The 12,777-nt window shown below is 47.1% G+C and overlaps 1 protein-coding gene across 1 annotated transcript; it reads right to left on the bottom strand.

The window, feature by feature from the left end:
* Nucleotides 1–627: 627 nt before the first annotated feature.
* SOX17 (SRY-box transcription factor 17) lies at nt 628–2,841 on the bottom strand. The gene is made up of 2 exons (XM_021688580.1): nt 2,535–2,841; nt 628–1,909 (listed from the first exon to the last, which is right to left on the bottom strand). The coding sequence occupies exons 1-2, from the start codon at nt 2,839–2,841 to the stop codon at nt 996–998; spliced, it is 1,221 nt and encodes a 406-aa protein (XP_021544255.1). The 3' UTR covers nt 628–995.
* Between the last annotated feature and the right edge of the window lie 9,936 nt (nt 2,842–12,777).

The raw sequence follows: 12,777 nt of genomic DNA, 5'->3' as shown, positions 1-12,777 counted from the left end.
TGCAATGCACCAGGTATGCAGTCTATAGGAGAGCATCCTATTAAAATTACAGATGCTGAGTTTCATTCAAAGTTAAGGTCACAATGAACATTTTCTTTTGATTCATTCCTGTGACTCCTTCAAATGATTTTTAACCCTGCAACACTATTTCCCAAGGTGTAGACATGTGAGGACTGGCAAACTCAGTGTTGAGAGGGAGTGTACAGACTCTTGATGAAATGGAGACAAAGGAAAATCCAAACACCTCTTTAGACCGCTCTCAAGATTCAAACTAGAAAACCCAAATGCCTTGGATGTTCTCCTCCGGTGGGAGGGATATACTAAAATTGAAAATACTTAAGAGTGTTAAGATTAACCATTACTTTTTAGAAACTAAGATCACTGAAATGTATAACATAGGCTCATTCCACGAGGTTTTTGTACCTAGCAAAAAAACCTTAGATATCCTAACGTTCATTTTTAGGTTTTATCCTTGAATTATTTAGTTCTACCAATATAAAAGAATGAGAAATCTGCAGCTATATATTAAATATCATTAAAATGATTCCAATGCTACCAATATACTTAACATGCATCTTAAAAATTGGCTTTTGTAACAGAGGCACTAGTAGAGTGAAAAAGTAGGATTCCAGATTTTATTTTTTTAAAGATCGAGAAAACACACCCAGGACAGAATTGTTTTTGATCAATAAATTTTCAGAAAATGGAGCAAGTTATTCTGGGACACATTCAAAACTGGTAAGCTTGAATTGGGAAATGGGGTTTTGACAACACAACTGTGGGAAACAAGTATCTGAACAAATCTTAAAACACAACCTCACATTTTTCTCCCCCCAACTGTTCAAGTGGCAGACAAAATAAATTACCATAAATTATATGCCTAGGCAACTTAAAAACAAAACGAAACCACATGAGGCTGAGGATTTCCTTAGCCCCTCCGGGAAGTGTGTAACACTGTGCTTCTGGCCGGCAGGCTGGATCGGATCGGGGACCTGTCAAACGTCAGGATAGTTGCAGTAATATACCGCAGAGCTGGCGTCGGACACCACTGAGGAAATGGCCCCGTGGCTGTCTGGGAGATTCACACTAGAGTCATGTCCCTGGTAAGGGAGACCCATCTCGGGCTTGCACACAAAGTGTAGATACTGTTCAAATTCCGTGCGGTCCACCTCCCCGAGGAGCTCGGCGGGCTGGTTCGGGTCCGCGCCGTCCCGGCAGGGCAGGGCCTCGGGAGGGGGCGACGGCTGCCCCGGGCCGGGTGGATGCTGCTGCGGCGGCATAGAGAAGCCGCGCCCGCCGCCCGCCGCCGGCGAGCTAATCGCGTTGTAGTACAGCTGCAGGGCGCTGGAGGGCGCCACGTGGCCCGGGATTGCAGGGCCCGCCTGCTCCAGGCTGAGCCGGGAGTGCATGGGGCCGACTGGCGGCTCCGGGGGCCCCGCGTAGTCCGAGGCCTGCGGATAGCTGTAGGGGCCGGCCGCCGGACAGTCCCCGGGCAGCGGCGCGGCGAAGAAGGCGGGATCCGGCTCCACGCCGTCCAGCGGGGACGTGTCCGGCGTGGGCAGCGGGTAGCCGTCGAGCGGGGGCGCGCCCAGGCCCTGGCAGTCGCGGTAGTGGCCGCCCATGTGCGGGGGCAGCAGCGGCGGGCCGGTCGGGAAGCCCTGCTCGGGGAAGGGCAGGCCCAGGCCGTCCATGGCCACGCGGCCGCCCTCGGGGCCCAGCGTGGCGGCCGGCGGCTCGGCGAGGCCGTGCAGGAAGCCGCCCTCCACCCGCTTCAGTCGCTTCACCTGCTTGCGCCTCCGCGGCCGGTACTTGTAGTTGGGGTGGTCCTGCATGTGCTGCACGCGCAGCCGCTCGGCCTCCTCCACGAAGGGCCGCTTCTCCGCCAGGGTCAGCGCTTTCCACGACTTGCCTGCATGGGCGTAGGAAGATGGAGAGGGGCGCCGGGCTTACTTTCCGAGCTCCCGCTCCCAGGCCCCAGGGTCCCCCCTGGCCCTACCTCTCCCCTCCGACTTTTAATTGAGCAACTAGAGGGAGGGAAGAGGTCAAGTTAAATAGTGAAAGGCTGCGACTCCAGAGGCCGAGCGGAGTCCAAACACTTGGAGAAGACAGGACATCTTGGGTCCTCTAAGGGCAACCCTCCCTTCTTTTAGCCTCCAAGCAGCGGCTTCCCAGCTCACCCATTCCCGGCCTTTCAGGAATTGAAAACGTCCCCTACTCGGGGAAGGAGTAGGGGAACGGGCAGGACCAAACCCGCCTGGCTCCCGGTATACCCTCGAGGTGGCCCAGACCGGCGGTGAAGCCGCCTCCCCAAAGCCGTTGTAGCCGCGTCCCCGGTCACCCGGGTTACCCGGGCACCGACGACCCAGACCATTTGGAGAGTCGGGAGAAGGCATGCGGAAGGGGAACCGAGGGCCACAGGGAAGGACCCTGGAGGCACCACACCAGTGGCCTCGAGCGCAAGGCACGCACCCCTCTTAGGCTCAAGGAAGCGGCTCCGCGATTCGCACCGCCCTGGGTCGGGAGCTCGGACTCACCCAACATCTTGCTCAACTCGGCGTTGTGCAGGTCCGGGTTCTGCTGCGCCAGACGCTTGCGTTCGTCCTTAGCCCACACCATGAAGGCGTTCATCGGCCGCCGGATGCGAGACTCGCCCTTGGCTCGGCCCGCCGCCCCCGCCGGCGCCCCGCTGCTCGCCGCCGCCTCGCCCTTCACCTTCATGTCCCCGAGGGGGCTCAGCGACTCGGCCCAGGGGCAAGGGCCCAGCCCGGCCATCACCGCGGGCAGCGCGCTGCGGGTCTGGCTCTGGTCGTCACTGGCGTACCCCGCATCCGGGCTGCTCATGGCGCTCCAGCCCTGCCCCGCGCCCCACAACCCTCCGCCGACACACCGCCTCCCCCGACTCGGGGGAGGGGGTGGGAGCGAGGGACGGAGATGCCCCGTGGGCTGCCGAAGTCTCCCGGGCCTGACCCCGCTGCCGACGTTCCTGGCCAGTCCTAGCCCACCGCGCAACCAGCGTCCCCGCCGGCCCAGTGACACTGCGGGCGCCCCGGGCCGCGGGCCCTTTTCTGCACTGATGTGGCCAATGGAGTGGTGGGGGCGGGCCGGGCGAGCGTCTTTAGGCCCACGCCCAGCCAGCCGCCCGAGTCCCAAGTCTCACTTCAACCCCACGCCCGCCCTTTCCCCTCCCCCGGCCCCGCGCCCAAGGCTACACCTGCCCCCGGAAAAACTGGCTGAAGCCGGGCTCTGGCGGCACGTTCCCTCCGACCCGGCAAGGGGGACTCCTGAGAAACCTTCTGGAATGCTGACTGTACCGCTGGATAGAAGTACTTGGCCACGATAGTTCAGATGAACACACTAAGCATACTCTTTTTTTCCCCCTTAAATATGATACTTCTATAATTTGGGTTACTATGCAGCTATTTAAAAAGAATAAATCTATGTATCTATATACCGTATTCAGAAAGATTTTTATATTAAGTGGAAAGAGTCAGTTAACATTTGAGCATACACTTTATTATGGGAGCTAAGGATTTCAGTGTGGGGAGGCGACCTATCTTCAGGGAACCCCACGGGTGTCTTCTTGAAGTGTGTTTTATTGAATGCAATAGATACTGTTGCTAATAAATTAAAAATGCATTCTCTCCCCAAGAACTCAACTTGCTTGTGGTACTACATTCAAAATGCTGTGTCCGGGGTAAATTCTAATTTCTAAAACAAGATTAAATACGGAATGACATCCTGTAGCCAATATTCCGTCATCCTGAAGAATTTAAAACCTTTATTCATAACAATGAAGGAACCCTTGAAAATTTGTGCATGAAATGTATGATAAACATAAAAGGTTTCTCATATGTGTTCAGTAAAAGAGGCAAGACTTAGTTTTGATTTCTAAAATGTGGTAACACTAGCAGCAATATTTATCTTAAAGCCCGTCTAATGGAGGAAAGAGCTATCCGGTTGCTCAGCAAAGTAACTGTAGCTCTTATGGGATTCTAGACGTTTCTTTAGACTGAAATGAAAATCTGAGTGTATTCGACTTGTGTTTAAATCTGAAACCTTTTCAGTGGGATTTTTTAAACAAGCCCTCATATTGCACTTACATGGCACAGCCCTCCAAATTTAGTAAGCTAGTTTATCCTTATAATTCTGTGAGGTAGACACTGTTACATATTACAGGATAGGAACCTGAGACACAGTGAGGTTAAGGAACTTTCCTGAGGTCACAGCATTGAGGAGTAGAATTCATCTCCAGTACTCTGCCCTGATTTTGAGCTCCTAATCACTAAACCAAGCTGTTGTACTTGTGTATTTGTATATTTGTGTTTTCTAAGGCAATTAACACAGCCATTTCTGCATAATTCCATAACTTTGCAAAGAAATTAATACATCACTGTCCAGAACAGATTTTCTTTGTTTACTGTGAAGGTGTGATGACAAGCTAAGGCTAACATCCGGGATCTGGGAGGTAAATGCTGCAGCATTTTTGTGAAATTAGAGTAACAAAGTATTCTATCAAGTCTGCTTATTGGTGGCATTCATAAAAACAAAGAAACACAACACCTTAGGAAACCTCTGGCCTACAGTTTCTCTGACATTGCTATTACCCCCCACCAAAAAAAAAAACAACTCCTTCACACGGGTTTTAAGCCAAATTTACTTTGACTCTGTGAGAATCTGTGAAGCTTCGGCTGCCCTCCCTCACTGTTAGAAGCCAGTCTTCATACACAGGATAAATTAAGTGGTTCTAGTTCCTGGGTCTCTGAGGTTCAACCCAGAAAAAAATTTTAATCTGCTTAAGAAAATCATTGACAAGTGTTATTTTTAATGGGTGGTTTTGAAGGAGCTGATCTTAAACAAATTTAACTGTGTACCTTTCCTTTAAAGCTTTATTTTTTCTGAAATAAATATGGGCTTGAAAATTAAGCATAATTGCTTTGCAAATGGTTATATAAATAAGGAAACTATAGGAGAGAAAAAGTTCACCCATAGCGCCTTGCTCCTTGTTTTCTTGGCGATCTTCTCTAATTTTTCTGGATAATAATCAATATCTTTGCAAAGATCTCGAAGCAGATTTTGTATTAGTGAAAAAGTTTTCATGAACAGGAGTTTCGTTAGACTAGAGATTGAAAACCAAACAAAAACACTGCCCGTTCCAGAATCCATTTTATCTGCCTATATTAATCTATTTGATTAGTTCTGTAAAAAAATAACAGGGTACAGAAAATTCAATCCAAGTGTGAATCAAAAAAAAAAAAATGTATATGCATGGGTTTACCCTTGTACACTTTCTTCGTCCTCGTTTTCTTCCTGGCCCACACCATTCCAGGGAGAGGTGCAGAGAGAACCTGATGGGGGAGACAACCTGGAGGACCGCCATTATTATTTGCACGTGTTCTTGGAGACAGACTACTAATTTTTGTTGGGTAAGATTACTGAGAACTCAGGTGAGAGCACAGCATCCACAGGATGGAGCGGGAGCTTCAGACTTTGCGTCCCTCCCCCCACTTCTTAGAACGCCTTCCCTGGCAGTTCTAAAGGAGGAGTTTACTTATATTTGCCAGTTGGGAATTACGGTGCCTTCTTAAGACTAGTCCCTTTTACCTACCATTACCTAGATCTAATTTCTTCTGATCATTCACATGTCATGTATTTTGGAGGGAGGGTGGTGGGGGCTGCGGCGCCGCAGACCAGTCCGTGGTGTGTGTGGACCCTTCTATTTCGGTCTCTTTACTAAACGCGGTGTTGAAGTCGAGCTCTAGACGTTATCAGAACCAGCCACAAATGCCACATGAAAAGCAGCAAACATCCGGAGTGGTTTCCTGCAAGCCTTGCTTTTCTCAACACGAGAGATTTACGCGGGGGATTCGGGCGGGGGTGGGGTGGGGGACGACAAACTAGTTTCGCGAGTCAGAGCCTCGTACACCCGCTCGGGTAGGCGGCCGGGTGCATTTGCACCGCACAGTCCAGGATCTCTGGGTTCCTGGCTACTAATTGCACTCACGGTCCCCAGGCCAGACTCGAGGCTCGAAAGGCTGGCGAGGAAGCGACTAGCGCAGCAAGAAGCTGTGCCCGCTGCCACTTGGGGCCTTTGGCCCGTGGGCGCAGAAATTAACCCGGGTAGGTGACGAGCTGTGGCTCAGACCCGGGGGAGTCGGAGACGCGCTTTTCCCGGGGCCCGAGTGAGCAGGCAAAGACTGGGTGATTTCCTGCAGGCTTTTGTGTTTTCGATGCTCGGGAAGTGGGAGCAGGACGAAGGACTTTCACGTTAGGGAAGGCCGTGGGCACCCAGACAGATCCGGGTTGGCTCTGGAGAGCAAGTCCTTGGGGGCGGGGAGGGGAGTGCGCGCCGCAAACCCAGGGAAAACGCCGAGGAGGCCCGCGGATGAATAGACAATGCTATCCTTGGAACAAAGCACAACAATAAGGCCTTTGCATTTATAAATCGCGCGCCGGCGGCGGCCTCCGGGAGCCCCGCGGGAGGCGGCGTACGGCGGCGGAGCGCGGGCGAGGCTCCGCACCTCCCAGGTAGGGCCGAGCAGCCGGACGCCGCCGATTCGCATCGCTCGTCCCGGCGCCGACCGGGCGGCGGCGCCGCGCGTCTCGATACCTTGCGCGTCTCCTCCCTGTCCCTGGGCCAGTCCCCCGTGGGTCCGGGATGCGAGGTCGAAGGTCGCGGGTGGGATGGGAGAGGTGGGGAGGACGGAGTGGCCCGGAAGACTGGGCCACCCGCTCCGCCGTCCTTACCCGTCCCTCCCCAGAGTCGGAGCCCCACGGACCTGGCACCTTGCTCTCGGCCCTAACCCGTCGGCTGTGCGGGAGCCCAAAAAGAGCGACAGCGAGAGGGGCTTTGGGGCGCCTGTTCTGCACGAGGATGGGAGGCGTGTGTTTTGCTTTCACGCCCTGTCGAACTCGGTCCGTCTGAATCTCTCCCCAATATGCAGACCCCTCGAGGCCGCCCGCGAACCGCGCCCTGGCAGCTGGCGACTCCTCGGTCGTAACCCTGTTCCCGCTTGGCTCCGCCTGGGGTTTGCACCGGCGAAGCAGGAAATGCGCTGTTCCCGGTCCACTTCCCTGCTCAGAAACTCGTCCGCGGGGGTGTTTCTTAGATCCCCCCCACCCCCAGCCCCAGCTGTGGTCCTGGTAGAAGTGTGGGCTCCTTCCCTTTATTCTCTGGCAGAGAGAACCTCAGACTCCCGGGGGTTAGAGGGCAGGCGGCCTTTGGGGTGAAGGAGAAGGCACCCCAGCTCCTTCTCCATTTTCCATGAGCACACTGTCCTGCTGTCCCCTTCATAGTTGCCTTGCGACTTGAAAGGGAATTTCAATAGCGGCATGGCTTCTATGCATCCGCTTCTACTAACCTCCTGCTTCCACCCTCCTCACACCCTAGAAGAGGCCAGGGCTTTCCTTGTAAAGCTGTATCTTCAACTGACCCGTCTTATCAGCCCCAAGCCCACGGTGAGCAGAACACTTGGACTCCCACCCAAAGGCGAGCAGTCACGGCCCTTGCCTTGGAGGAATGCACAATGCAGTACCATTAGTCTTCCTCTCTGATTTATTCACTTCCAGCGGGGTGCTCTAGGCCTGTTCTCCTGTGATCATTTGTTCCTGGCTTGTAAAGGGGATGCCAACATCAGTAGGCCAAGTACTCTTGAGATTTTTTTTTTTCTAGTAGAGGTAAGAAGTTTCCTTTCCACCAGGAAAACTCTGACTTGCCAAGTTTCCCTAGTCAGCAGGGCTGGGTTTGGGCAGGTGGTTGGTGAGGGTGAGGTGTGTGTTCTGTGATCATGAGAGTGATCAAAGTTAATAGGTCATAGGACAGGGCACTCCTGACAGCACTCATTCTGTACTCTTCTGTGCAACCTCAGCCAGAAGCATATCAGATTTTGAAATAGGCACCTGAGTTGGCTTCCAAAGTTTCTAAGCAGGATAAAAAACATCAGGACTCCTTGCTGGTTTCCTTGGCAGTCAGTCTTTCGTAGACCTCTGTGGCCTGAATTTTCTTCTCCCATTTCTTTGACCTTGCCAAAAACATTGTCAGTACTTTTTAAGGCCTGGACTATTCTCTCTCACCCACTCCTTCATCAGCTGGGTCTCCATCACAGAGCACCTGAAATCTCACTTCTTCTGAGGATGAACTCCAGTCCTGTTGCTTTTCTGAACCCATTCAGCATGGAAGTCCAGCCCAAGAATGTACATATTTGCATGTGGATATAAGGCATAAGCAAGTTTCTATCTTGGGGCATTTTGCACAGCCAAAACCTTGAGTATTTATTTCTTCATAATCGTAGAGAAAGCAGTTTCACATACATTCACTCACCTGATTCTCATGGCGGCCTTAGAGGTGTGAAGCCTTTGTTATAATCCCCATTTTTCAGACAAGGAGATTGAGATGGAACAATGATAGGGGACTTGCTCAAGGTCACATGACATGATGCTTGGACTGCCTGTTTGCCCTTGTTCTCAGTGGTGGGTCTTGGTCTGAATTTCCCATGTCATGTCTACAACCCATGAAGGGCCTGATGGTGTTTGTAGGGACTAACTAATGACAGTGGACAGGTAGAAATGGATTAGGATTCTTGCACAGAAGCTTCCGGTGCAGTCCCTAACCAGGTCGTGATCATTTCCTTAATATCAGGGATGCAGGGCTATAACAAGAAAGCATTTTCATTTGGAAGATCTACAGTTAGGTATTTTTATTAGATCACATAATCTAAGCCCTATCGGACATCTCATTTATTTTGAATATTATTGAATGAGCAATATTTGAGTATTAAATTTGTGTGTTGTGAACACATTCTAATTCCACTGGAAAAATGAAAACAGCTCAAAGTTACATGGGAATAAAGTTCAAATACAAGGAAGTTGAGGTCTTCAAAGCTCTGCCCCTGTACATCCATTAGTTCAAACAGAAAGAGACTCAGTGAATAACATGAAACTCTTGAGGTCTTGTCACATGTTTAAGGTTTATGCTATTAGTCTCTAGACCTACTGCTGACCAAGTCTTTAAGGCATAACTACATACGCTCAGCAGCTAGGTAAAGTAAATTCTTTCCATTCTTACTGCTGTTTGGGAGAGCAAGGGATGACAAATATCAATTCTATTTTATGAAGTGGAAAATTAAGGCACAGAGCCATTGGGTAATTTGCTTAATGTTTCCAAACCAGTCTAAAAGACAAGAGAATAATTTATTTCTTTAATCAACAAATAATTCTCTAGCACCCGTAAGTCTGAGGCTTAGTGCATCCTGGTACATTGGTTATGAGTACAAATTTGGGAGTTGAACTGCTTGGAATTGAATTCACATTCTACTGTTTATCAATTATGTATCCTTAGACATATTACTTATCCTGTAAGCCTCCTGTGTAAAGTGGAAGTTAATTATAGTAATAACCTCAGAGCTTTATGAGGATGAAATGAGTTAATTGTTCATAAACTGCTTAGAATAGGATCTAGCACATGGTAAGTGCTACACAGGTATTTAATAATAAAATAATAGTAATAAAATTGCCAGCATGTGAAGACATGTTGGATACATTTTTTTTTTAAAGATTTTATTTGTTTATTTGAGAGAAAGAATGAGATAGAGAGAGCATGAGAGGGGGGAGGGTCAGAGGGAGAAGCAGACTCCCTGCTGAGCAGGGACCCCCGATGTGGGACTCAATGTGGGACTCGATCCCGGGACTCCAGGATCATGACCTGAGCCGAAGGCAGTCGCTTAACGAACTGAGCCACCCAGGCGCCCGACGTTGGATACATTTTAAAGAGCTACCATAGTACTGAAGGTAAATGCATTGTAACAACTAAAGAAATGTTTTCAAGAAAAAAATTAAGGGCATTTCATAATATTGTAGCATTATTATAACTAGTAATAACTAACATTATCCTGTTTTCATCAAAATTGTCTGTTACATTGGCAGAAGCTTTGAGAGAGTTCTATAAACTATTGTGCATTTTCCAATTACATGTGAATATGAATATTTTAACTTTGGTGGTAAAAAATATCTTTGTTTTATGCATGTCAACTTTCTAAAATTGTGTTAAGACTGGCAAGGAAAAAAATACATAGAATCATAAGACATTCAGTATTCCATTAGAACATCTCTGAAATGCTAAGAGACACCTTGCAACCAGTACTTACCTGGGTAGGTCTAGATTCTTCTCCTAAAGTCACAGAGACAAAGTTCAATTTTGATAACTACGCCTGGTACACATATATTTAAAGGAAGTGTAACCCACCAACCTTGCCTGGATCTTTCAGTGTAGTATAATTAAAAGATTCTAAAGTCTAGTTGTGGTTGTTCAATAACTTGCCACTAGGTAAACTGTGAGTCTGTTAAATTCCTCATGCTCAGCTTTCTCAAAAAAAGAAGAGGATAATACCTCAAGTCTTCCCAGTTTTTCCGGATAAAGATAAGAACGAAAGTCACAAAGATTTTTACAAAGTAAAAGTGCTAAATGGAACTATGCTAGTGTGTGTGTGTGTGTGTGTGTGTGTGTGTGTGTGTGTGTCCATGAATGTCTGGGTATATATGCATTTAGAGAAGATTCTTTGTACAAATATATATATATATATATATATATATATATATATATATATATATAGCAAATTGAGTATAATGGAACAAGGGATTGTGGAGAAGACTGTACTACTTTGGGCTATAATGGAATACTGCTGTTTTTAGAGCAAAAGGTTTTGTTTTGTCTTGTTTTTAAACTAATTACTATGCAGAAGGTCTCACCTTTGATCCAGGACAAAGCAGATGCTATTCTTATGAACTAAGACTATGGATTTACTGGATAGCCATTATTTTAGGAAAGCTAAGATTATTTCAGTGGTTAATTTAAAACTGGAATTTGGATGGGGCGCCTGGGTGGCTCAGTTGTTAAGCGTCTGCCTTCGGCTCAGGTCATGATCCCGGGGTCCTGGGATCGAGCGCCGCATCGGGCTCCCTGCTCCGCGGGAAGCCTGCTTCTCCCTCTCCCACTCCCACTGCTTGTGTTCCTGCTCTCGCTGTGTCTCTCTCTGTCAAATAAATAAAATCTTTAAAAAAAAATAAAAATAAAAGTGGAATTTGGACACAAATAGACAACTCTTTCCTTTTGACACTTCCTTCTTACATAACATTCCCCTGGAACTCACCTGACATTTACAGAATCCTAGGACAGAAAGGGACTGTATAACCCATACCTGCTTTTTTCCAAGTTCCATACAATTACCCTAGTGAGAATTTGGAAACATGGAAATGTTTTACACAGGAAATATCACATATTACACTAATATATGAAAGCATTTGTTACTTACACAGCTGTATATATATACACACACACACACACATACATATATATACACTTATACAGCTATATAAACATGCAGGGGGCGCCTGGGTGGCTCAGATGGTTAAGCGTCTGCCTTCGGCTCAGGTCATGATACCAGGGTCCTGGGATCGAGTCCCGCATCAGGCTCCCTGCTCCTTGGGAGCCTGCCTCTCTCTCTCTCTCTCTGTCTGTCTCTCATGAATAAATAAATAAAATCTTTAAAAAAAAAAAAAAACATGCAGGTATTTTTTAAAAATCATTTATTTTGAAACAACTTCAAACTTAGAAATTGCAAGAATATTATAAAGAACTGCGTCATCTTCACTGAGACACTTTGGTAATATTTTATCTCTTTTGCTCCATCTCTATCTAAATAAATAAAAACAATTCACCACATTTACTTTATCTCACTCTCCCTCTCCAAAAAGGTGTCAATGTGTAGAACAGTATAAATATATAATACATATATTAGTTATCATTAACATATTAAAATTTACCATACATTATAGATACTGTATAAATATGTAATACATCAATGTATTATTTTAGATCTTATATATTAAAACATAGACATGTATGTATGTATGTATGTCATTAGCCTTTTTCTGAACCAGTCGAGAGCAAGCTGTGACATGATTTCTCACTCATTCTAAATACTCCATGGGACATTTTCCCATATAACGACCAAATAACCAAACAAATCAGGAAATTAACATTACTACCATATATCTAACATTACTACACTCTAAGCCCCATGCCCAATTCAAATTTTGCAAACTGCTCCAACAAACTCTCTCTTTTTTCTGGTCCAACATTCAATCCAGGATCACACATCGCATTTAGTTATCATATCTCTTCAGACTTCCATCTGAAACAGTTCCTCAATTCCTAAGTCTTTCCTGTCTCTTATAACCTTTATAATTTTGAAGGAGGCCAGGCTTTCATTCAAAAGATGTTCCACAACTAAGTCTTTCTGATATGGGTTCATGCATTCTTGGCAAGAAAAGTACCGAAATGGTAACATGCTCTTCTTGGGGCATGACAAGGGAGGCTAGATGTCAGCCCATATCATCACTGGTGAGTTAGCCTTGATCACCTGATGACATTGATATCTGCCCAGTTCCTCCACCTACACATCATCATTTTCCCCTATGCAACTGATAATTATTTCTTGTAGGGGGAATTCTGCCATTATACTAATAACCTACTCTTCATCAAACCTCCACCTACCTGCCTTAGCATCCATTTAGATGGATGACAAATGGTGGTTTTCTATCCCCATCGTTCCTTCTATATTTATTCCTTCTAGTATATGGAAGTTTTTCCTTTTTTCCATTTATTTGTTTATTTATTTATATCAGGATGGACTCATGGATTCCTTCTTTATTCAATGGTTAGTCATCCTGAACTAATATTATTTGTTTGGGTGTTCAAGTTGTTGAAGATTTGGCCAGCAAAGA

The sequence above is a fragment of the Neomonachus schauinslandi genome, chromosome 4, assembly GCF_002201575.2.
Source record: "Neomonachus schauinslandi chromosome 4, ASM220157v2, whole genome shotgun sequence".
Taxonomy (NCBI): Eukaryota; Metazoa; Chordata; class Mammalia; order Carnivora; family Phocidae; genus Neomonachus; species Neomonachus schauinslandi.
The sequence above is the reverse complement of the archived record's forward strand: the minus strand, read 5'-3'. Positions and strand labels throughout refer to the sequence as shown.

Coding starts and splice junctions, on each gene's coding strand:
- SOX17 (XM_021688580.1), bottom strand. CDS start 2,841: ATGAGCAGCCCGGATGCGGGGTACGCCAGTGACGACCAGAGCCAGACC. Junction 1,910..2,534: donor CGAGTTGAGCAAGATGTTGG/GTGAGTCCGAGC, acceptor ACGCCCATGCAG/GCAAGTCGTGGAAAGCGCTG.